This window comes from Martes martes (genome assembly GCF_963455335.1).
Source record: "Martes martes genome assembly, chromosome: 14".
NCBI lineage: Eukaryota > Metazoa > Chordata > Mammalia > Carnivora > Mustelidae > Martes > Martes martes.
Window position 1 is genome coordinate 87,449,811 of NC_137902.1, and position 23,418 is coordinate 87,473,228.

The following is a 23,418-nucleotide window of genomic DNA, read 5'->3' on the forward strand; positions in this document are numbered from 1 at the left end:
GCAGTTATGTCAGTGCTTGGAGAGATAGTAATAGTATTAAATGCTTGTATTATGAAAGTAAAAGGTCTCAACTCAATGATTTAAGCTTTTACCATAAGAAATTAGAAAAAGAAGAAAAAATAATTCAAAATAGCAGAAGGAAGGAAATAATAAAGATAAGAGAAATCAATTAAAGGCAGAGATCTATAAAAACAAAATATTTATAAAAGAACAATAAAATAGATAAATCTCTAGCAAAACTGTTAGAGAGAGAGAAGAGAAATATTACCAATATGAGGCATGAAAGCTGGAGTATCACTACAGACCCTACAGACATCAATAGGATAATAACAGCATACCACAAACAACTCTACACACGTCAGTTCTCCAACGTAGATAAAACAGACTAATTCCTTGAGAACCACTAACTACTAAAACTCACTCAAGATAAATTGAACAACTAGTTGGGGCGCCTGGGTGGCTCAGTGGGTTGGAGCCTCTGCTTTCGGCTCGGGTCATGATCACAGGGTCCTGAGATCGAGCCCCACGTCGGGCTCTCTGCTCAGCAGGGAGCCTGCTTCCCCTCCTGTCTCTCTGCCTGCCTCTCTGCCTACTTGTGATCTCTGTCTGTCAAATAAATAAATAAAATCTTTAAAAAAAAAAAAAAGATAAATTGAACAACTAGTAGAGACCTAGAAGTATTGATGGAATTGAATCCATTCGGAGATGACTTCATTGGTGAGTTCCACCAAAGAAGAAATAACACCATGTTTACACAATCTCTTTTAGCAAATAGCAGAGGAAATTCTTTCCAACATTTTATAAGGGCCCAACATTGCCCCAGTACCCAAACTAGAAAAAGAAAATGCAAAAAAAAAATTAAGATAGAGATAACTACGGACAACATCATCACAGACACAAATACAAAAATCCTCAACTACATTAGCAAAAAAATCCAGGAACATTTAAAGAATAATACACTATCGCCAACTGGTGTTTACGCCAGGACACAAGGCTGACTCAGTGCAGCTGACCCTGGAACAACATGGGTCTGACCTGGGCAAGTCCATTTATGTGCAGATTTTTTTCAAAAAATACAGTACCATCCTGTACATGTATTTTCTCTTCCTTGTGATTTACTTAATAATATTTTGTTTTCTCCAGCTCACTGTATTGTAAGAATACAGTATATAATACTATAACATGCAAAGTGTGTGTTAATCAAATGTTGATGCTTCTTGGTAAGGTGTCCAGTCAACCTGTCCAGCAGGCTATTAGTAGGTACATTTTTGGAGGGTCCAAAGTTACATGTGAATGTCCAACTGTGCAAAGGTCAGTGCCCCAACCCCCTTGTTGTTCAAGGGTTGACCATATTTGCAAATCAATCAATGTCATCTACCATATTAACAGTTTAAAGAAGAACAATCACACCAGATGCTTTTTTTGCATCAATTGATATGAACATGATCATTTGAATTACTATGATTATATCATGAATTAACATGATACATTCATATCAGATACCACTCACAATAAAATTCTTAGCAAACTATGAATAACAGGGAACTTCTTGATCCTAATAAAGGTTGTCTATATACAAAACAGCTGGCATCATAGTTACTGGTGAAAAACTGAACCCTTTCCCTGCAGGAGTGGGCACGAGATAAGGATATTCAATCTCACCGCTTCTGTTCTGTGACTTCAGTCACACTGGACGTCCTAGCCAGTGTGGCCACTGAGGAAGGAAGGAAGGGCATCCAGGTTGGAAAGCAAGAAAGAAAACTATTTGCAGATACACGTGTGATGGGCAGACATGTTTAGAGCAGCTCTGTTTGTGAACGACCAAAGCTGGAAACCACACCGACGTTCTCCAGTGACAAAGAAATGGTGGCCCGATCCACGTGAGGAAGGACGATAGGGCAGCAATAAGTCGTGGCACACTGAGTGCATCTCGAGGGATTTCCGCTGAGTGAGAGGAGCCAGTCTCAGAAGGTTACCTACGGTGTGACTCCGTTTACATGACACTTGGAAAAGGCACAACGGTAGATCACAGTGGCCAGGGCTTAGGGGCAGAGGAGGGTGTGACTGTAAGAGAACAGCCCGAGGGAGGGGGGAGACGGAGCTGTCCTGGGTCCTGATTTTGGTGGTGGTTATACAAGCCTACGCATGTATTAAAGTTCATCTAACGGTACGTCCCCCCAAAGTCAATTTGACTTAATGGTAATCTATAAATAACATCATCTTCTAAAAAACGCAGGGTATTTCCAGTGATTATCTGTTCACTCAGTTGCAGTCTTGTCCATCTTAATCCTTGAAAGAGTCAGTATCTGGATATTCACCTCGTGGCTGTATGTTTGGAAGAACCCCCAAGTGAAGGCTTGCATAGATAATGAATGCATTTAGTAATGGTAAAAATGGTAATAATGGTAAAAAAAAATTGCTAGAAATGCAAAATGTGGTTGTTATTCTGTTTCCTTGCTATTGTCACTTTTTTTTTTTTTTTTTGGAAACAGGTTCATTTTGGAATTCTGCTTCCTTCAACATCGAGACCTCATACCTTCACTTCCCTACATTCCGTGGAGAGCTCAGTGCTGATGTGGCTTTCTTTTTCAAGACAACAGCACCTTCTGGGGTGTTTGTGGAGAACCTGGGGATCACAGACTTCATCAGGCTAGAGCTGCATGGTGAGTTGCCCCCTGGGCAAAGCCACCAGGCCTCAGTATATAGCAATAACCCTTCTGGGAACCTAATTCCCAAAGTACTACTATGCTTTCTTCATCACTTGTATTCCTTTAGTACATACTAAAGGTCTAATACCTTTTTTTTCAAGATTTTATTTATTCATTCGACAGTCAGAAATCACAAGTAGGCAGAGAAGCAAGCAGAGAGAGAGAGAGGAGGAAGCAGGCTCCTTGCTGAGCAGAGAGCCCGACATGGGGCTCGATCCCAAGACCCTGGGATCATGACCTGAGCCGAAGGCAGAGGCTTTAACCCACTGAGCCACCCAGGCGCCCCTCTAATACCTTTTTTAAAAAGATTTATTTATTTGAGAGAGAGAGAGCAGGGTTGGGAGGGGGGAAGAGGCAGAGAGAGTCTTAAACAGACTCCACGCTGAGCATGGAGCCCAGTACAGGGCTTGATCTCGTGACCCTGAGATCACAACCTGAGCTCACACCAAGAGTCGAATGCTTAACCAACCTTACCACCCAGGAGCACCTAAAGCTCCATTATTTTAAATCCTTATTTTTAATAGGGAGGAAAACAGTGATTCACAAAACACACAGCAGTCTGTCCAATTCTGTGCTGCCCTAACTGTGTGTGCAATAAGGATCTTTTAAACCAAACTGGTCCAGTAACTACTCCCTAAATTGCAGATTCATTTCATGTAATTGACTCGCCACATCGTTCATGCATGTATGCAAGTCTCAGTTCCTGGCTTCAAAATTTCATGGAGGGCTTTTTAAATAAAGTACATGAGGATTCCACCCACCTTGAAATAACTTCGCTGATATGTAAGAAGGCAGGTCACAGGCCAGTTTCCCTCCAGTGGGGAAAGATCCCTAGTCCTTAAGGTTTAGCAAGATGAGGAGCATTCTCTGAGGAGGAATAGGGTAAAATGGCTTTTTCTTCCCCCAGGACACACATTTCTGTTGCCCTCCTAGCCAGCTCAGAGTGACATTGGTCAGCAGCCGTGTCACCGTCCGCTTTCATAAGGAGCATGTCATGCCCCTGCCCTCCTGTCTCCCGAGACTGAATTTCCTCCCTGTGGAATGAACCGAGCTGCTCTCCTCTCTGTGTTTGCAGCTCCTGCAGAAGTGACCTTTTCTTTCGATGTGGGGAACGGGCGATGCGAGGTCACAGTGTGTTCTCCCACTCCCTTTAACGACAACCAGTGGCACCACGTGAGGGCCGAGAGGAACGTGAAGGAGGCGACCCTTCAAGTGGACCAGCTCCCCAGCAAGACGCAAGCCGCGCCCGCGGATGGCCATGCCCGCCTGCAGCTCAACAGCCAGCTCTTCGTGGGTGAGTGTGGCTGCCCTCTGGCTGGGCCGTGCTGGTGGACACAGAGAAGACGTGAGCCGTCCAGCCGTGACGGCAGCAGGTGCACGGGGCTCATGTCGGCACCGCGGACTGAGGGCTCCAGCAAGAGTCGGGCTCTCTTTCCACAGATGGTTGCTAATACAGTTTCCATAGCGCGTTGTTCGGGATCATGGTTTCCCTAGATTTCCCAGGTCACAGATGAGATAACGGATGTCCAGAGAGAGCGAGAGATGTAGTCTAGAAACTGAAATAGAAGAGAAACCCAGTCCCCAGTGGGTGGGTTCCCAGGCTGGACCTCAACAGTATTGACGACCTGCGTTAGCTTTAGTGACTTCTTATCAACACTATTTATAAAACGGTTAGCAAATGTCACCCGGAACTCCCGGCTTCACTTCTCAGTGCAGTCGGGGAATCTGCCGTGTGACTGTGCCCGAGTTCTCAGTGTCCCCTCTAACACAGCCCGCAGGAGGACTCGCGTGGCGGTGTCGCCCTCCTCCGCTGCCCAGTCCTTGCAGACACCGGGTTCAGAACTGGGCTGGCTCTGTTCTCGCTGCCGGTGCTTCAGGGATGAAAGCTCTGGGTAGAGGAAGTCTTCCTTTTCATGTACTCGCTTATTTTTTTTAAGACTTTTTTTCTTTTTCTCAATGGGAGAGATAAGTTTTGCTACATTACTTTTCAGACAACTCTATTCTAATTTGGAAAGCAAGCAAATCAATGACGTAGCTCTTCCTTGGTCATTTCTCATGTGTTTTCAAGTAAATAAGGAGCTGGTCCTATTAGGAACTAATCTAAATCACAGACTAGCCTGCAGTCTGCTTTGCCAGAGGACACCTACAGCTTCTGGGGACTGTGCTATGCAGGGAGGTGTGTGTGTGTATGTGTGTGTGTGTACAACCCATGACACAGAAAACTCTAAGTCTTCATGTCAAGTCATCAAACTGTGATGCAAATTAAACAGTTCTGTTTTCCGATTCGTAATCCTGAGGATCAAGGAATGGAATTTCTGGGAATGAAGTTGGCATGAACACCTACCTGGAATTGACATCCTCACAGAAACAATGTTTCCAGAGCGTGGGAAGCTGGTGGAAAATGCCGATATATGTGCCCCAGGCCCACCGAGTCAGAATCCCTGGGAATGATCCCCAACTCTGTTTTAGCAAGCGCTCCAGGTGACCCCCGCACCTCCAGATTTGAGATTAGGCTCGTGTGAGGCATGATAGAAAGAGAGAGAGCTACTCAGTGTTCAGGGACTGTTACCCTCCTGACCTCAGAGCCGGCAGGCTGGAGCGAGGCAGGCCTGAGCCTGGGTATTATTATTATTTTTTAAAATTTTTAAAGATTTTATTTATTTATTTGACAGACAGAGAGAGAGGGATCACAACCAGGCAGAGAGGCAGGCGGGTGGCGGGGGAAGCAGGCCCACCGGTGAGCAGAGAGCCTGATGTGGGCCTCGATCCCATGACCCTGGGATCATGACCTGAGCTGAAGGCAGAGGCTTAACCCACTGAGCCACCCAGGCGCCCCCAGCCTGGGTTTTAATGTCAACCCTACTTTCTTTCTTTGCCCGTTCCTCAATTCCTTTTTCATGGCATTGTTAATGGGAGCATTTCTAAGAAAGGATGGTATTCCATATATAATTTGTTATTATATATAATATATGTATTATATTATATACAAGTGTATAACAAATATGTAACAAAATATGTATGACAGATGCATATACAAATTATAATGTATATTACATATTAACTCTATACAATGTACATACATTGCATGTTACAAATTTGTAATATATATTGTATTGCAAAGATTTTCAACTATCTAACTTTATTGTGCCCATCACAGTTTATACACTTTAACTTTAAAAAGGAGAGATTTTTTTTTAATGAAGGAACCAACTTAAAAATGTACAAATCTTTCTAAATAGAACTTGAAGAAGTACTTTTTAGAGTAAATATTTACCAAGCTCAACTCCAAAAATATTTCCGTCCACGGTTTATTCGATATCGTTGGATGATTCTTAGTATGTGATCACAGCCTAGGTTTTCAAAATCGCATGTGTTTGTAGAGCTTCCGGCGGGTCCCTTTTCTGACGCGATCGGTCCACCCGCAGTGGGACGTGCGGTGGAAACGCCACCGAGACCCCCAGGGCACGGCTGTAATTGTTTCCCTTGTAGGCGGGACGGCCACCAGACAGAGAGGCTTCCTGGGGTGCATTCGGTCGCTGCGGTTGAACGGGCTGGCCCTAGACCTGGAAGAAAGGGCCACGATGACGCCGGGCGTGGACCCGGGCTGCCCGGGACACTGCAGCAGCTATGGACACCTGTGTCGCAATGGAGGGAGATGTAGGGAGAGACCCAGGGGCATCACCTGCGACTGTGCCTTCTCTGCGTATGACGGGCCATTCTGCGAGAGCGGTGAGTGTACCCTGGGCAGGACGGGGAGAAGGAGGCACCTCATTCGGCTGTTTGCCTCGTGTTTCTGGCATTTGATCCTTTCTCTACGAAAGGATAAGGCAGTTCTCTCTGACCAGCTAAAGGAGAGTTGTTTCTCTCCCAAATTTGTCCATTTATGATTCTGTTCTTGAGAAGCTCATGATGACTTCTGTTGGATTCAGCATCATTCACGCGACACTGAGATGGACAATAGCTCTAAGTTTATGTTTACACTTGGCATTTAATGCTATATAACTCTGAGATGAAGCATTTTGTGGGCCATAATAAAATATTGTTACTCAGTTTGACATCATGCGAATATACATGGGGATAAGTTATCTTTTTATCCATACTTGATTATCTTTTTTTTTTTAAAAGATTTGATTTATTTATTTGACACAGAGAGAGAGAGATGCCAAGTAGTCAGAGAGGCAGGCAGAGAGAGAAAGAGGCAGAAGCAGGCTCCCTACTGAGCAGGGAGCCCGATGTGGGGCTCGATCCCAGGACCCTGAGATCATGACCTGGGCTGAAGGCAGAGGCTTAACCCACTGAGCCACCCTAGGTGCCCCTTGATTATTTTTTAATCGGAAATATTTCTAAATTAAAAAAAAAAACAGCAAAGCGTGACATTCTTGTTTCCTGTCTTGAGAGACTAAGGGTTAGAGATAGTGTGTAAACACACGCAGAGAAGAGCCTCGCCTTGACTTCGTGTTAATGTAACAAAAATGAGTGTCATTCCAGAGATTTCTGCGTATTTTGGAACCGGCTCGTCCGTTGTCTACAACTTTCAGGAACATTCTAACCGCACCGCCAGCAAGAACACCAGCTCCTTGGCGGCTTTACTTCCTGAGGGTCTGACGCTGGCTGGAGAAGTGGCCACACTGAGCTTCCGGACCACAGGGACGCCCAGCTTACTCCTCTATGTGAGCTCCTTCTACGAGGAGTACCTGTCCGTGATCCTCGCCCCCAACGGTGAGTGCTGAGACTAAAAGAACAAGGAGGCTGGATTAGAAAATAAGGTCCACAAGGAGGGGGACCCTTTGGGTGTTTAACTATGAAAAGGAAACACAATTGCGTGGCTTGCCGTGCTCGTTACACTAGTTCATGATAACCCTCAAGTGTTTATCACTAAAGTTCACATTTCCATGATCACATTTAAGATACATTTCCCCCGTGGACGTTTGATCATTTTAGGTATTTCACGTGCCGCGAGGCTTCTTGCTATTCTGGGAAGTCTTTCCTTCTGTACGTGAATAAATGAGTTCTGCAATTCACTTTGAAACGAGATAGCTCACTTTGTACATGGAAAATAATTCCTCCTCCTTTTTAGCAAAGTAAAGAAGTATATTTATCTAAAATCCACTATTCCTAAGCATCACATGAATAGGATTGCTCTTTACTCATCGGTGGGTGGGAAGCCATTCATGGCAATATCTACATACGAAGAAAAGTGGGATGAGAGGTTCCCAACTCATGGCCACCAAGTGTTTCCAAGACTGTTGCAGGTGGAGCATTAGACCAAGCTGTAACCTCGCTTCACAGAGCGGAAGGACAGAGACCTACTTTCTGGAAGATCTGCTCCAGGCAGTATAGGGTTATGGGGTCGTGGGCATCCCTGTGAAGGACATCAGGAGATTTAGATGTTGTAGCACATCATTGGTCTTTCTTCTGTTTCTTGATTATGGCAGAAACATTGGGAAAAAAATTCTAGTTGTGCAAAAAAAAATTCATTATGCAAATGTCAGCAATACATTAAAATGCATTAAAATAAGTCACATTAAAAGAAGTGATGCTTATAGAAACTGAATGTTAATGCAATATTGCTTGAGGTTTTACCATTTAATATTACGAATATCACATGAATAATTAACTTTGAGCCTAGCTCTGACTTCCCATATGCTTAACTTAGAATTTTTTCCTTTTGTTAAGGAAAATGGAAGAACTTGGGAAAATACCATTTGGTCTTGACTTTTAAAATAGTGTAATTGGGGGGCGCCTGGGTGGCTCAGTGGGTTAAAGCCTCTGCCTTCAGCTCAGGTCATGATCCCAGGGTCCTGGGATCGAGTCCCACATCGGGCTCTCTGCTCCTCAGTGAGCCTGCTTCTCTTCTTCTCTCTCTGCCTGCCTCTCTGCCTACCTGTGATCTCTGTCTGTCAAGTTAAATAAAATCTTAAAAAAAAAACAAACAAAAAAATAAAATAGTGTAATCGGATTCTGAATTCAGCCCTGGAATAGCAAATAAGTGATCACTCTTCCAGGAATAGAGACTCTCGGTACCCTTAAGCAAATGCTCAATAAATTCAAATTATAGGAAATAAATAAAAACAAAATGTGCTTTAGAACCTGTATTGACGGTTTTTATAAAATTCAATTTTACTTAAAAATGTCATTTTTTTGGTCTTGTTTAGGAAGTTTGCAGATCAGGTATAAGCTGGACAAACACCAAGAACCTGATGTTTTTAACTTTGGTTTTAAAAACTTTGCCGATGGGCGGTTTCACCAGGTGACGATTCACAGAGAAGCGGCGGGGGTCTCTGTAGAGGTAAGGGGTAGATTCACAGCAGCCACAGTAACCAGACTTGTGGCATTCAGTGTATGACCTCCAGCAAGGCTTTGAGAATAAATCCTAGTAAAAGAGAGACACGTTTAGCAGTCTTCCCAGAAAGTCCTGGGGACAGAAAACGTAGTCAAAGTGTTTTCTTTAGCAATGTCCTTTCTTTGTTTAGCAAGAGGCTGACAGGGTTCTTCTTAATATCTGACCTCTGAAAATGCCAAGCTGTCCTCGTTGGTAGGGGAATGTTGCCCAGTTTCTCCCAGCGATTACTGGAGACATTCTGACGAGAATGAGAGCCTACTTCCATCTGACTACAAAAGAGCAAAGGCGGCAGAAATGTAAACACAAGGGGAAAAGCAAGATTTTGCTGAAAGTGGGAATACATTTTTTAAAAGCCTCCATGTTTCAATTATTCATTGTCACTGGGCTTTGAAGAATAACCTTTATATATTGACTCTGTGCCAGTAATATGTTTTGTGGCTTGTGTTACTAATTTCTGTTTGAAATAAGCAAAAGCTTTAAGGTTTGAAATAGCTTATTGCATTTCTTTGTGGATTGTACCAATTACAGATCCCTAAACCATGAAGACAAATAAAGGGGAAAGAACAGGCAATGGGGTGGTGTGAAATCCGAGGTATTAAAACAATTGCTATGAAACCGATTCCCCTTCGTGACAGCCAAACGTATGGCTTGTTTTTACCGTTTTCCTTGGTCTCAGACTCCCATTCTCTTATCACCAACATTACTCGCCATTTTGATGTTTGCTTCTCATGGAATATTTAATAGGTTAACCAGAATGCAAGGAGACAAGTCGTCCTGTCGTCAGGGACAGAATTCAATGCTGTCAAATCCCTTATGTTGGGGACAATTTTAGGTAAGTGTCAGAAAGAGCATCGTCCCCCACGCCCAACCCCGACATGGGTCGGAAGTGTCAGGTTGCAAACTCGGGGAGGGTTCATGAGGCTGAACGAGGCTCCTTGTCGTATTCGTGGTTTCCCAGCAAGTGACAATCAAGGTAGAAGCGGCCCTCTTGTCCGCGTGTGCCTGTAATCGCCAGTGAGGGCTGTCTGCTAGGGGAGCCACGGTGACCCCGGAGAAGTGTCTGCACACGTGCCCTCTCGCTTGGCAATCAAGCGGAATGAAACTTGGTATTTTTATAACAATCGAGGAAAGGCAAAATCAAAGCAGGTGTCACGTTCACAAATTGTATATTAATCAGGGGTCAAATGCAGAAACCACCCAATGGTAAATATAGATTTACATTTACAAGAAGAAAGGACTCACATTTTCTTTGAGCAAGTGAGTACGTGTTGGCGGTAGGCTGGGCCTTGCTCTGAGATGTGTTCAGTGCTCCCAGCTACCCTTGGAAGGTCAGGATCTGAAGACCCCCACGCCCCTGTAGGGCTGGTAAAAGCAAACCCGACTACTCAAGCATCAAATTATCTATGCCTTTGTTTCCCCCCTTGTCACCAAGAATTAGATTGAAATACAAATAACGTTTGAAAGATATTTTTTCCTTTTGATTGTTTCTATTGTAAACTGTATGTGCTGTTGATATAAAAAGTTATTTGGGAGAAATCCTCTTGTGGTCTTGGGTAGAATTTCTGCTCTGGTACGTGACACTCATCTGGCTGTGTTCGGACCGAGATAATTCATGGACTCTTTACTACCTTTTCAGCCATTTGTACCTTGATTCTTTGATCATTTCTTCCATCCCTGACACATAAAACATCCTACAGACGCTGGAGATTTAGAGACGGCCCACGAGTGCACATTCAAAATAGGGTGAGAAGCATAGTAACTGTTAAAACGGTGACATTTTTCTAAAAGATGATGGGCAATAAAATGATGAGTTCTTATTTTTCAGAGGAAATGGGGCAGATCGCAGTGTGCCCTTGTAAATGGTAGACGCAGATGCGCATCGTTTAGATGGTAGAGGGGACGGGAAGCTACGAGTGGGTCCTGGGTGTTACAGGTGCGGGTTAAGCCAGTGAGGCAGGGTCCCGGGGTTCTTTGCTGTGAAAACATAGTCTTGGCATCGTGTAATGGATACCAACTTTGGGCCAAAGTGGTCCTGCTTTCTAACTGTGCCTTAGTGTGAATAAAGAGTCGGGCCCCATGATGTGTCGGCAGAAAGGCTTTGGTGTGGCTCGCCGTTCCTGCCCCCTCCGCACGTGCCGTGTGGGCCTCCAGCAGCTGCCGCAGGAGTGCAGATGAGTACAGTTGTTCCCCTTGGGCGCCGGGAGAAGTCTGTAGCTCAAACAGCCCATGGGAGAGGGAGGGGAACAGCTCAGTCTCTAATGTGCGACTTCAGGTATGTTTTCTAGGCATTTCTGGACATCCATGTTTTTGTGATATGAGTAGATTTTTTAAATTCTTTTTTTAAAAGTTTTTATTTAAATTCTAGTTGGCTGACATACAGTGTAATATTAATTTCAGGTGTAGAATTTAGTGATTCATGAGTTAGATACAACACCCAGTAAGTTTTTTTTTTAATTCTATTTAGAACAGTGGCAAAAAAAAAAAAAAAGGGTGGGGGAGGTTTGCCTGGGTGGCTCAGTCGTTAAGCATCTGCCTTCGGCTCAGGTCATGATCCCAGGGTCCTGGGATCGAGCCCTGCGTCTGGCTCTCTGCTCAGTGGGAAGCCGGTTTCTCCCGTTCCTACTCCCCCTGCTTGTGTTCCCTCTCCCACTGTTTCTCTGTCAAATAAATTTAAAAACCAAAACCAAAACCAAACCAAACCAAACCAACAAAAACAGTGACATGGTACAGAAAACCCACAAGAACTGGGAAAACAGTGGCAAGAGACAAGGTCCTCCTCTGGCTTTGACCCGTGAGAGCAACAGTATACAATAGTGGGAAGAGGTTATGAAGTTCCTAAACAGTCAGAGCCCATGTTGCGTTTCACAGAACAGTGGGATGGAACGCCATCCTCGGCGGTCAGCTGAAGCGTATAATTTTTTATACAATCCAAGTGGAAAAGAATTTTTAATATCTAAGTGGAAAAGAATTTGCTCCCTTTTTATGTGCTGCTGAGCTCCACTCTCTGGCCTGACCGTTACCATCCATGGCTTGAACAGAGTGAGGAGTAGATCATCTTAGGGGTGTGCAAGCCTCAGAGCTCAGCTTACTTACGTGCCGGTGCGATCTGTGACTGCAGGGATGGTCCTGCCTGCCCCCAGCAGAGTCATCCCTCCGTTGTTGCTGGAGCAGGTGTCTGTGGGCACGCTTCCCGGCCAGGAGGACAGATAGGGTCAAGGAACAAAAGGAACACACCACACACTGCCTGCCCTCAGTGACTCCGGCTCTGACAGGAGAGATGAGGCAGGTTCAGAAGTGACTGTGGCACAAGGTAGGAAGTTGCCAGCAGAAAGTGTGAAATTGACAAACATTTTTAAAGACAATTTAGCTTTGGATGTATTATCTGTAAAAGGGTATGTCATGGATTATGGAAACTGATTTAATAACTAAACTGCCTTATATAAAGGGAATCATTTTAATAAAAAAGGAGAATAATACATTTTATCATATACATTTTTATTTTCCTGCAAGTTCATATGCAGAGAGCAGTAGCACGGAATCGAAGATGTTCATGTTTCTATTCAAGAAAGGTCTAGTCAAAAAACATCTCTCTTGGGCTATAGAAATTAAAGTTGAAATTCAGCAATGAAGTTTATTGCCTGAAGCAACTGAGTCTAATAAAATTATAAATATTCATCTCATCTGTACCTAGAGGTACGCATCTTGATCAAAGGCTAATAAAACTTTTCGAGTTTTGGGTAACTTTATTTCAGGATAGCTTCTACTTAGCAGTTAGTAACTATGAGAAGATGACTCTTTTGTGTTCAGATTTGGGAAATATAAGCTGAGCTTCCTTTCATAAACTTGCAGTAAAATACACCAACAGACTGGCTAATGACGAGCCATTCATTTTCCAAAGACAGTTGTCCCGAGCTATGTCAGGCTGTCCTCCGCTTATTTTTGGTTAGCTCCCTCGACTCAACAACCTGTCCATTCAGTAAAAAAGTGTTGGGGGTCCCTGATGTGCACTTGTACTTCCCTGGGCATTTTGAGTCCCAGAAACAAGACATATTGTACCTGCCCTCAAAGTGCTCTCAGTACAGTAGGAAACATGAAGAATAAAATAGTGTTCATGACGAATCTCCTTTATCATCATTATTATTTACCCTAATATGTGTTGGGAGGAACAGCTCAGGGTCATCTTCTAAATTAACAGGCCATTCTTCCCATTCTTCAGTGGTCTTATTAATGATGACTACTCAGGTCAAGTGCTCCCGGTTACTATAAAATAATTTTAGTAAAATCCTAGTTTAAGTGCAGATCGTTAAGTTTCTAATTTTCTGTCCAGTCTTGATTTAGATGTGGCCTGTAACCCTGAAGTATGAGAGCTTTAAAATACAACAACCCAGTAAGGTGCCCTGGCATTTTCACTAGGTTTTATTTCTCTAAAGACTTTTGTGTAAATGGTATTCTTTGGATTTTGTCTTTTGTGCATTAAAGAGCAGCAACAGTAAAGATCCCCAAAATACCAAAATGAAAATCTGTTTTGAAGGGTGCAGAGTAATGATGTGCCTTTCTCCTTCCTCCTGGGAAAGAGTACAATACGTGGAAGGTAGTTCAAGTCCGTACAGTCATGCAGATAAACCTTAGTGGGGAGAAGAACCCCACGGAAGGATCTTGTGTTGAAGTGGAACTCCATATATGAGAATAGGGTTATAAATAATGTGGGAGTTACTTACTGATGCCTTCATGGACAGACTACAGTTTGGATATTAAAAACTCCATTGACTTCTGTGATGTATGTTTTGTCTTTGCTCTGCTCTGCCTAAGAATTTATCTCATTTAGGAGGAAAGTCATAGGGTGGAAGACACAAAAAGTTTATATAATTTTAGCAATGTGAATACAAATGCAAAGATCCTCAACAAAATATTCACAAATTGAATCCAGTAAAATCTAATCCAGTAACACAAACAAATTGTTATACACGACCAGATAAGATTTATCCTAGGAATTTAAGGTTGGGTCAGCAGATAAAAACAATCAATGTAAAACAGCATATTAACAGAATAAAGGACAAAAACCACGTGGTTGCCTCAATAGGCACAGAAACAGCATTTGAAAACAATCCACTGTGCTTTCATAAAAAAAAAAAACCCAAAAAACAAAGTAGGAATAGAAAGAAACCTCCTCGTATCAAAAAAGACAGCTACAAAAACTCCATGCCTGGGCACCTGGGTGGCTCAGTGGGTAAAAGCCTCTGCCTTCGGCTCAGGTCATGATCCCAGGGTCCTGGGATCGAGCCCCGCATCGGGCTCTCTGCTCAGCGGGGAGCCTGCATCCTCCTCTCTCTCTGGCTGCCTCTCTGCCTACTTGTGATCTCTGTCTGTCAAATAAAAACAAAACAAAACAAAAAAACTCCATGTCTGACATCACACTTAATGGAAAATAATGGAAATCTTTCCCTAAGATCAGGAATAAGATAAGGATGTCTACTCTCACCGCCTTCCTTCAGGATTGTACTACAGGTTTGAGTGAGGGCTACAAGGCAAGAACAAAAGAGTAAAAAGTACCCAGAATAAAAAGGAAGAAGTAAAACTAACTCTATTTGTAGAGAATGGGATCTTGTAAGGAATCCATGAAAAAAGCTAATGGAGACAGTACACAGTTGGAGCAAGGATATAAGATCAACATACAGAAATTTATTGTATTTTTATACTAGCAATGAATAATACAAAAATGAAATGAAGACCAAAATGTAAATTCCACTTAAAGTAGCATCAGAAAGAACAAGATACCTTGGAATAACTTGAACAGAAGAGGTGTGAGACGCCTGCGCTAGAAACTAGGAAGCACTGCTGAAAGGAATCATGGAAGATTCACGGGAACGGAAAGACATCCGTGCTCGGGGACCAGAAGTGTTAACGTTGTTAAGTGGTGGGGCTCCCCAAATTGATCTACAGGTTCAATACAATTCCGATCCAAGTCCAAGTGGCAAGTCGATCCCAAATGCATACGGAAATGTGAGGGAATCCAATTAGCCGAAACCATGTTGAAAAGAAAAGTGAAGCTGGAGTTATCACCTTGGATTTTAAGCCTTGGTACAAAGCCATGGTGTCAGAACTGTGTGCTGTTGGCATGAGGACAAACATATTGACCAACGGAGTAGATGAGAGTCGAGAAGTCAAACAATTTATCGTCAGTTGACAGTAGACATGGTTGCCGGGCCCATCCAGGGGAGGAAGACTCGTGTCTTAAACAAATGGGACAGAGCCAACAGGTTAAAAAAGCGACGTTGACCCTACCTCACACCATTTAGAAAAATTAACTCAAAATGAATGATACTCCTCCAGGTAGGAGCTACATTTATAAAACTCTTAGACCAAACTATGGTTGTGCATCAGCTATGTGTGAGGCGCAGCAGCTGGCAGTGGCTGAAGAGTGAGACTGGGGAAGATGGTGGGAGATGAGATCTGAGCGGGGCTGGGTCATGCTGCACCTTACGGGCCACTGGGCAACTCTGGCCTTTACTCCAAGTGTATGGGGCACCATGGGAGGGTTTGAGCCAAAGAACCATGAGAACACGGGGAACATGTATTAGGCCTTTGTCCCCGTGTCCTGGCACAGAGCTCAGAAGACCCTTGGAGTCAGAGTAATGAGAGTAGCTTCTGCTTTCCAGTGACATGGCTGGTGGCCCCAGGATGGGAGCTGACGGCCAGAAGACCACCCATGTGGCTAGAGGGCTGGAATTTTCTACCCCCTTCCTGACTTCCTGGGAGAGGAGAGGGGCTAGAGGTTGAGTCAATCACCCATGACCAACGATTTAATCAACCGTGCCTATGTAATGAAGCCTCCCTGAAAATTCCAAAAAGACCTTTTGGGTTGGTGAAGGCATGGAGGTGATGGAGGTTGGTGACCCCCAAGAGAGCGTGGCAGTGCCCTGTCCCTCTCCACATGGCTCGCCCTGTGCCTCTCATCCACCTGGCCGTCCTGGAGTTGGAGCCTTTACAATAAACTGACAGTAGTGAGCAGAGCCCTTTCCTGAGTTGTGTGAGCCATTCGAGCAAATTCTCAAACCTGAGGAGCAGGTCCTGGAATGCCCAGGCTAGAGCTGGTCCAGCAGAAGTGTGAGTGGCCCAGGACTTGTGACTGGTTTCTGAAGTGGGGGATGGTCTTGTGGGACTGGGGCGTCTTCCCCAGCTCGGGGTTAGTTCACATCAGAATGGATCTGAATTGTTCCACACCCAGCTGGTATCAGAGCCTGGGCCCCTGGTGTACAAAATGCCCATGACCTTTGGTGTCCAAGGCATTGTTAGTGAAAACAGCTTGGGGAAGATGCTCTGACAGCTAGGAAGGGGTTGCCTGGAGTGTTTGCATTCCAGATGGAGCGTGGCAGCCTGGCAGCCCGTCCGCAGCGGCCCGGTCGTCTGACTGGGATGGGGGAGGGGAGGATGGCAGCTCGCCAGCTGCTGGGACACCTGGACTCTGAACACCGCTCAATCCATGCTTTATTTCAGACACGTTGATCGTCTTGTGCTCCTCCAGGTCTTACGAGCCCTCCCGTCCTGGCGGCGATGAGGCATACATGCTGAGAGTGCTAAGGGGTCCTCGTGGAGAATGAGGACAGGCAGGGAGAGGAGATCCAGCCACCAGGGGGATGGGCCAGGACAAGGCAGCCGAGCCTGGAATGCAGAACGTGCTCTTGCTTGAGATTATCAGGAAGCAATCCGGTATTACAGAACAATTTCAGTGAGCCTGTCACTGTGTTGTCTGTATGGCCAAGGGCCAAGAGACATTCAGCTTCATCGTCTAGGTAATAGGGAGCCAGGGGAGGCTTTCAGATTGAAAGGAGACGAAGCAGAACCATGGCTCACACATCTCCTGGCACAGTGTGGTAAGGACCAAGGTGCCGTGGGATGTGGGTAAGAGACAAAAGGCAGGACCACCAGAGGAGAGAGGGCAAAGGCAGCCTGGGGATTAAACCCAGGGAACCGGGAGGCTGGGCCAGCAGCCTCAGCCAGGAGCACTGGAGGAGGAAGAGATGTCACTTGGGTCACAGATTTCAGGGAGTGGATGCCACACCCAGGACGTGGAACCAGACCGAGTGTCTAGTTTAGGCAGGAAACAGTTTAATTTTCAAAATCAAACATCCAGCCTTAGGATTTACTCATTTAATGTAGAGTAGCCTGTGGAGAAATGTGCTAGCATTTCCACTTCATATTTAATTTGCAGTATCTCAGCTCACTAGAACTTTCCGAAGACTTCTCATGCCTTCACTAAATTACACCAGAATAAATGAGTTGAGAACTTAGATCGTTTTCCCAGTTCAAGGTCATATATGCAAACATCCTCTGTTGTCTTACATTATTGCTTTTTGACCTATGCCACTTCTTCAACGTTGCGTATCTCATTACCCTGCATCTACGCTTGACTCAAGAAAATCTAACCAGAGCTAACGTGTGGGACAGCTTGTGACAACCTGAGGAGTCGAGGAACATTTTTTTTATGGCAGGTGTTCCAGAAAGGAGAAGCACGGCAGAGCCCAACTGATTCGATGACCTCGGGGTCTGAATTTTCTGTGTCTACGCCCTGAGCACTTTTCTTCCCTTCACGAAGGAGAATTCAAGCTTCGCATTTTGCTATGGTTCCCACTGCATGAGCAGGGAGTGGTTTTGCCACCTCTCCTCTCTCTCTCTCTTTCTCTCTCTCTCTCTCTCCCTTTCTCTCTTTCCCTCAGGCTTTCCAGGACTATTTGGTCTTTCCCTCGGGGGTCAGAAAGCGAGTAGGGTCAAATCACATTTCCCTATATCTTCCTTCCATCAAAGACCACTGGTGACCAGGAAAGTGGGGTGCATGGGGACAGATAAACTCCTTTACTGGTCTCATTTTGTGAGTTAATCAAGGTTACCAGCATCCAGGGTTGTAAATCCAGCTTCTGTCCTAGTCCTGAAACAGTGAACGCCGTCCAGAAGTCCTTCACCAGGGGAGTGAGTTCACAAACTGTGCTACATCCATACAACGGAACACGACCCATTAACAGAAGGAACACCTGACCCAGGCAAACATGTGGACGACTCGGCAATGCATTTCACCGTGAAGAAGCCTGGCCCGAAATGCTCTCCAGTCTCTGAGTCCATCTGTAACATCCTGGAAAGGGGAAGCAGAAGGGATGGGGCACAGATCCGTTACCATCAGGGCTTGCCGGTGCCCGGAGGGTTCCGTGACAGAAGCAAAGCACGATGGGAGTTTTGTGAAGAAGGAAATGACTTTGCCGGTGGGTATGTGACTGTGCACCTTGGTCAAAACCCATGGAGCGCACACCATAACGGGTGTCATTAACTAAAGCTCACTCCTCACGGATACCTGTTAATGGGGGAAATCAGCCAGGAGGTGTGTTAAACCACCAGCTTTAGCCAAGGACCTTAGCTCTGTCCTAAATGAATAACATAACCGCTCCAGCTCCTTGGGAGAATGAAGTCCTTACCCTCCGTTCTGGAGAATTCCATCCCTCCACAATTTCCACTTGTGCAGGAAGGAAAGCACCTCAGCATGAGCCAGCACTAAGCTGCCCCGCTCATAAATTTGGGGAAGACCCCCTAGAATCATTCCATTTGTCCACCTTTGTCTCGTCCCTAAGTGAAGCCTCTTCCAGAGAAGAATTGGGAAACTTTCTCTACCGCGGGATATGTAGTTTTCACCCTCGGGTTCCGCCCTCGTCTGTGTAATGAAAGAACAGAAATGGGGCCAGCCTGGGCAGGAGATTCCGTCTCTGCTTTTCAGAAGCAGCCCTTCCCAAAGCTCAAGACAGCAAGAGATGAACGAGGTGTTTCTCTGATGGAATCACTGGTGAAATGTCGGGGTTCTGCTCGAGCCTTCATCTACCACCTCCATGCCAGCCCACCCCCGAGGAAAACCACAGGGACCCCCAGTGTCTGTGGAAATCAGTCTGAAAATCACTGACTGAGGGGAAATGTGGAGAAGCAAGAGGGGATGGAGGAAGGAGGAGGGAGACCCTGTTCTGTGCATGGTCACGGTGGTGGCCATCGATATGCATAAGCAGTTGTGTCACTCCCTACTTAAAGGAGGTCACATGATTCCCTGCATTTCACTGCACTTTTTGCCCTGCCCCTATTTTGGTGACTCTCCTTGTCTAACACTCCCAGTGTGCTGGGAACGTCTACGATATTGGGCACCATGTAGAAGAACTTCCATGTTCCAGGTCTTTGCTAGCTGTTCTGACTTTATGCATCCGCTGACACCAGGTTCCTAGGACGCCCTCCTGTGCTCGTCTGTTTCTCAAGCTCATGTTCATTCTGCAGCTCAAGGGCTTCTGCTGGGGCCCTCGCTTGCCCTCAGGCACCCACACTTGTAACTATCTGAAGTGCTACCAACAAACCAGTTTTAATGGGAGTAATGAGTGGACTCAGCCAGAGGAGTCTTAAATTCCTTTGGACCTAGTCTCCTTAGAAAATCCTTTCAAACCTTTGTTAGGAATTAAAAAGCAGAGAGCGAGAGTATTTAACAATTGCATACAAATCTGAGATAAGTGGGACCCTTTCCTCCCCACTGTGGGTCCCTTAGGTTAGGGTTAGGTCAGGTAGGGTGAGCTCACCTTGTCACCATTATAATGTGCAGCACGAGGACAGCCCCCCCCCCTTTCCGTCATCTCTTATTATGGTGCCTTTACCTGGATGTGTGGGGATATTTAGCTGGTATGTCTCCCTCCCCCCATGCTGTAATGTGTCAGCTTCTGATAGGTGCCCAGATCTGAATCTAGACAAGGGTCATCATAAGTGAAAAGGAGAGGAGGTATGGCCAGGTATCAGAGTCAGAGAGACGCTATCGGAAAACACTTGAGACAGATTTCTCAATGTGGTTTTAATTTGAATCTCCCTGATGGCTAGTGATGATGAACATTTTGTCATGGGTCTGATAGCCATTTGTATGTCTTCATTGGAGAAGATTTCTCTGTAATGAGTAAATGAACAATTACACATTATCAGGCCCCCAGTTTTTCACCCACCCCACTTTTCAGTGCCCATGGCCATGTCTCTTCCTCCTCTTAAGTGCTCTCCCCCCTCCCCTCTCCCACTAGACACCACTGCAGATGCGTTTCCCAGAATACACTAGCTCATCTGGAGCTTGGACTCTTCCAAGTAACTCCACCTCAAGCCCGGGTTCCCAATTCCATGTCCTGCCATCCCTGCCCAGTCCTGCCACCAAGCTCCTCTTCCCACGTCCCCAGGTTAGCCAATGCAACCATTCACAAGAACCTCAACACATGCCTCACAGCCACTGCTCTGCCTGTTGGTTCATGGCACTACCTCACTTGAAGGTCACAGTCCCATCCAAGGTCAACAAATGCTTCTTCCTTCAGTAAAATCTCCTCTATTGCTCCGGCTGAAAATGTGATTCCTTCTCTGCACTTCCTTCCCGTGTGTTTCCTATCTGCTGTCGTAACAAGTTATCGCAGACAATGGATTAAAACAATTCACAGTGATTCATTCTCTTTAGTCGGTGGTCCACACAGTTCTTCCTAGACTACAATTAAGATGTTAGCAGGGCCATGTTCCTTCTGGATGCTCTAGAGGAAAATCTGTTTCCTTGACTTTTACAACTCGTAGATGTATTGGAATTTCTTGTCTTGTGGCCCCTTCTTCCACCTCCAAAGTCACAGCATAGTATCTCTGACTCTGACGCCTGACCATTCCTCTCCTTTTCACTCATAATAACCCTTGTGATTACACTGGATCCGCCCAAACAATCCGGTATAATCAGTTCCTCTAAAAATTCTTAATTGAAGCTGCAATCCCATTGCCACGTATGGTAACCGATGCTGGGTTCCGAGGATCAGAATGTGAATATCGTTGAGGGGGCTGCTGTTTGCCATCACAGTAATAGCACTCTCGGGGCTCATAGGAAATCCCTCCTACTATTACAATTATTTCTGTGCACATTTTATCTACCCTACAAATTTCTGTAGGATAAGGGCAAAAATTAGCCTGTACTTATATTTGTGCCCATGGCAAAGCATGCAGAATGAAAAGCATGCCCAGAAGACAGAGAAGGTTGTGGCCAAGGGAAAAGCAGTCTGGAGCAAGCTAGAGAATCTTGAGGAAATGCAAGACCTGTTTGATGGGTCCACTGACCCAAAGGTCCATGTTAGCAATGCTTCTTCATTGCTGCAATTTTTAACCTACGCCATCAAAACCCAAAGCACTTGGAGTGTAGTGGTCCTCCAAGAGTTAAATTGCAGCACAAAAGCAGATCATCATTTTGTAGATTCGTCCTCTCAGTTAAATTATGAGGAACATGGAACAAATCTTTTCTATTTATAGAAAACCATGCACTCTCTATGCAGCGGTTGTTCTGTGCCCTACAGAATGTGATTTACATTCCAGAAAATAAGAAAAAGGACTACTTCCTCACAGAATTTGGAAATGATACTCTTTCAAAATTCAAGAAGTTTCCTTCTCTCTATTTGATTGGGGCGCAATTTCTTGGGCCCATTCAATAGCTCTTCATCATCTAAATATTTCCTTCCATTTTGATCAGTTTTTCATTCATAATAAAGATCTTCTGAAAATGTGTATTTGGCTGAATCTTTTATAATCGAGTGTCAGATACTAAAGCTTACACTCATGTACATGGTTGTGTATGAATTTTTAACTACTTTATATTTCTTTTTTAATATTTTATTTATCCATTTGACAGACAGAGACTACAAGTAGGCGGAGAGGCAGGCAGAGAGAGAGGAGGAAGCAGGCTCCCCGCTGAGCAGAGAGCCCAATGCGGGACTTGAACCCAGGACCCTGGGACCATGACCTGAGCCGAAGGCAGAGGTTTTAACCCACTAAGCCACCCAGGTGCCCCTATTTTATATTTCTGTAACTATTTATGGACAGTAGGTAAGCATCTATGATAAGATACTTTTTTTTTTTCAGAGAGGATGGGATGGGAGGGAAGGGCGGAGGGAGAGGGAGGGAGAGAGAGAATCTCAGGCAGACTCCACGCCAAGTGTGGAGCCTGACATAGGGTTCAATCTCACGACCTTGAGATCATGACCTGAGCTGAAATCAAGTGTTGGACATTCAACCAACTGAGCCACCCAGGTGCCCTGAGAAGTTGTCCCTTCAATGCTCTCCCTGCCTTATCTCTCGAGCTGCTCGTGATGCTGTTTCACTGCACTTTTGTTCTCTGGAACGCTCTTGTTTACGGTCTTCCATGCACAATTGCTGTTGGATTAAATGGCACCCAAGTGGCTTCTAAAATCAAACAGGGCTTTTCCCTTTTCTAACTTAGAATCAAAGAGTAATCTCTCACGAGAGGCATAGAAAAGATGTTTTTTCATTCATCTGAAGTGTTTTCCTTTAGGCTAGCAGGTCTTTACCAAGCTTTTTAAAAGCTTTTACTATTTTTTTTAAAAAAGGTTAATTCATCTAATTTCAAGTCTATTCTGTAGAAATCAGAATTATCAAGAACATCAAAATGATGCATGCTTCAAAAGGTAACCATAAAAATTAGCTTCACTGCACAGAATACACCCACAAAAAGATGGCCGCCTGCCACCAGCCTTGCCAGAGAGGTCTGTCTGCCTCCAAGACCATGTGCTTTTTACAGTCTGTTAGTTTCCATAGTCTTCAGTCAAAGACCACGTCATTAAAGCCATTTTTGGATTTTGAACCAAAAGGAAGAAATTTTAAAAATCAGGAAATAGAGTTTTATGTCCATACTCTACCGTATACTCTTAAAATGTATATACTTTATTTACCGTTATAAAAGTTAACCTCCAGAGTAATCAAACTTATGCTTACTGAACCTTAATATTATCAGAATAAATTCCAAAAGCAGAGAACAGAAGAAAATATGGAAATATACAGGAAACAAAGGAAGACTTTAAACAGATCACAGGAGTATGAATAAATATACTAGTAGATGAAAACAGGACAAATCTGTCTCTTACAAGAAAAGCTCCTCCCAAGAGATCCCAAAGCAAGACCCAACCATGTCTGAGTGAAATGCCAGAGACTTTGTGAGTCGGAGGAGGTCAAGGACAAAAGAACGGGAACTGGTATAACTAGTGGAGGGGAAATGGAGACAAACAGAAAACAGAAAGCAACAGAAATAAAACATTAACAACAATAAAACAAAGTACATTTATATTCAGGACAAAACCCAGTCACAAGATACAGAGGAGCATGTCGTAAAGGCAACCATCACCCGGGAGATGGGCTGCTAGATTTGAGGATGTGGAGTGTCCCCAGTGGTTCCTTTCTAGGGCTGTTGAAGAAACTGCACACCTGAGGCTCTTGCCAGAGTATTCCAGGTGTCTGATATCTTCTGGCTACTGTGGTGAGGGTATGAGGAGACACTAGTCCATAATGCCTTCG

At 44.7% G+C, this 23,418-nt stretch overlaps 1 protein-coding gene across 1 annotated transcript in view; it reads left to right on the forward strand.

The window, feature by feature from the left end:
• LOC308355045 (contactin-associated protein-like 3) overlaps positions 1-12,261 on the forward strand; it is a gene marked incomplete at both ends in the record, with an annotated part of 149,601 nt that extends 137,340 nt beyond the window's left edge. The window contains 7 exons of the mRNA XM_080822949.1: positions 2,493-2,663; positions 3,784-4,002; positions 6,198-6,437; positions 7,197-7,427; positions 8,864-8,997; positions 9,796-9,883; positions 12,170-12,261. Of these exons, the coding sequence (XP_080679075.1) occupies positions 2,493-2,663; positions 3,784-4,002; positions 6,198-6,437; positions 7,197-7,427; positions 8,864-8,997; positions 9,796-9,883; positions 12,170-12,261 (1,175 nt within the window). The remainder of the gene's footprint in view (positions 1-2,492; positions 2,664-3,783; positions 4,003-6,197; positions 6,438-7,196; positions 7,428-8,863; positions 8,998-9,795; positions 9,884-12,169) is intronic.
• Between the last annotated feature and the right edge of the window lie 11,157 nt (positions 12,262-23,418).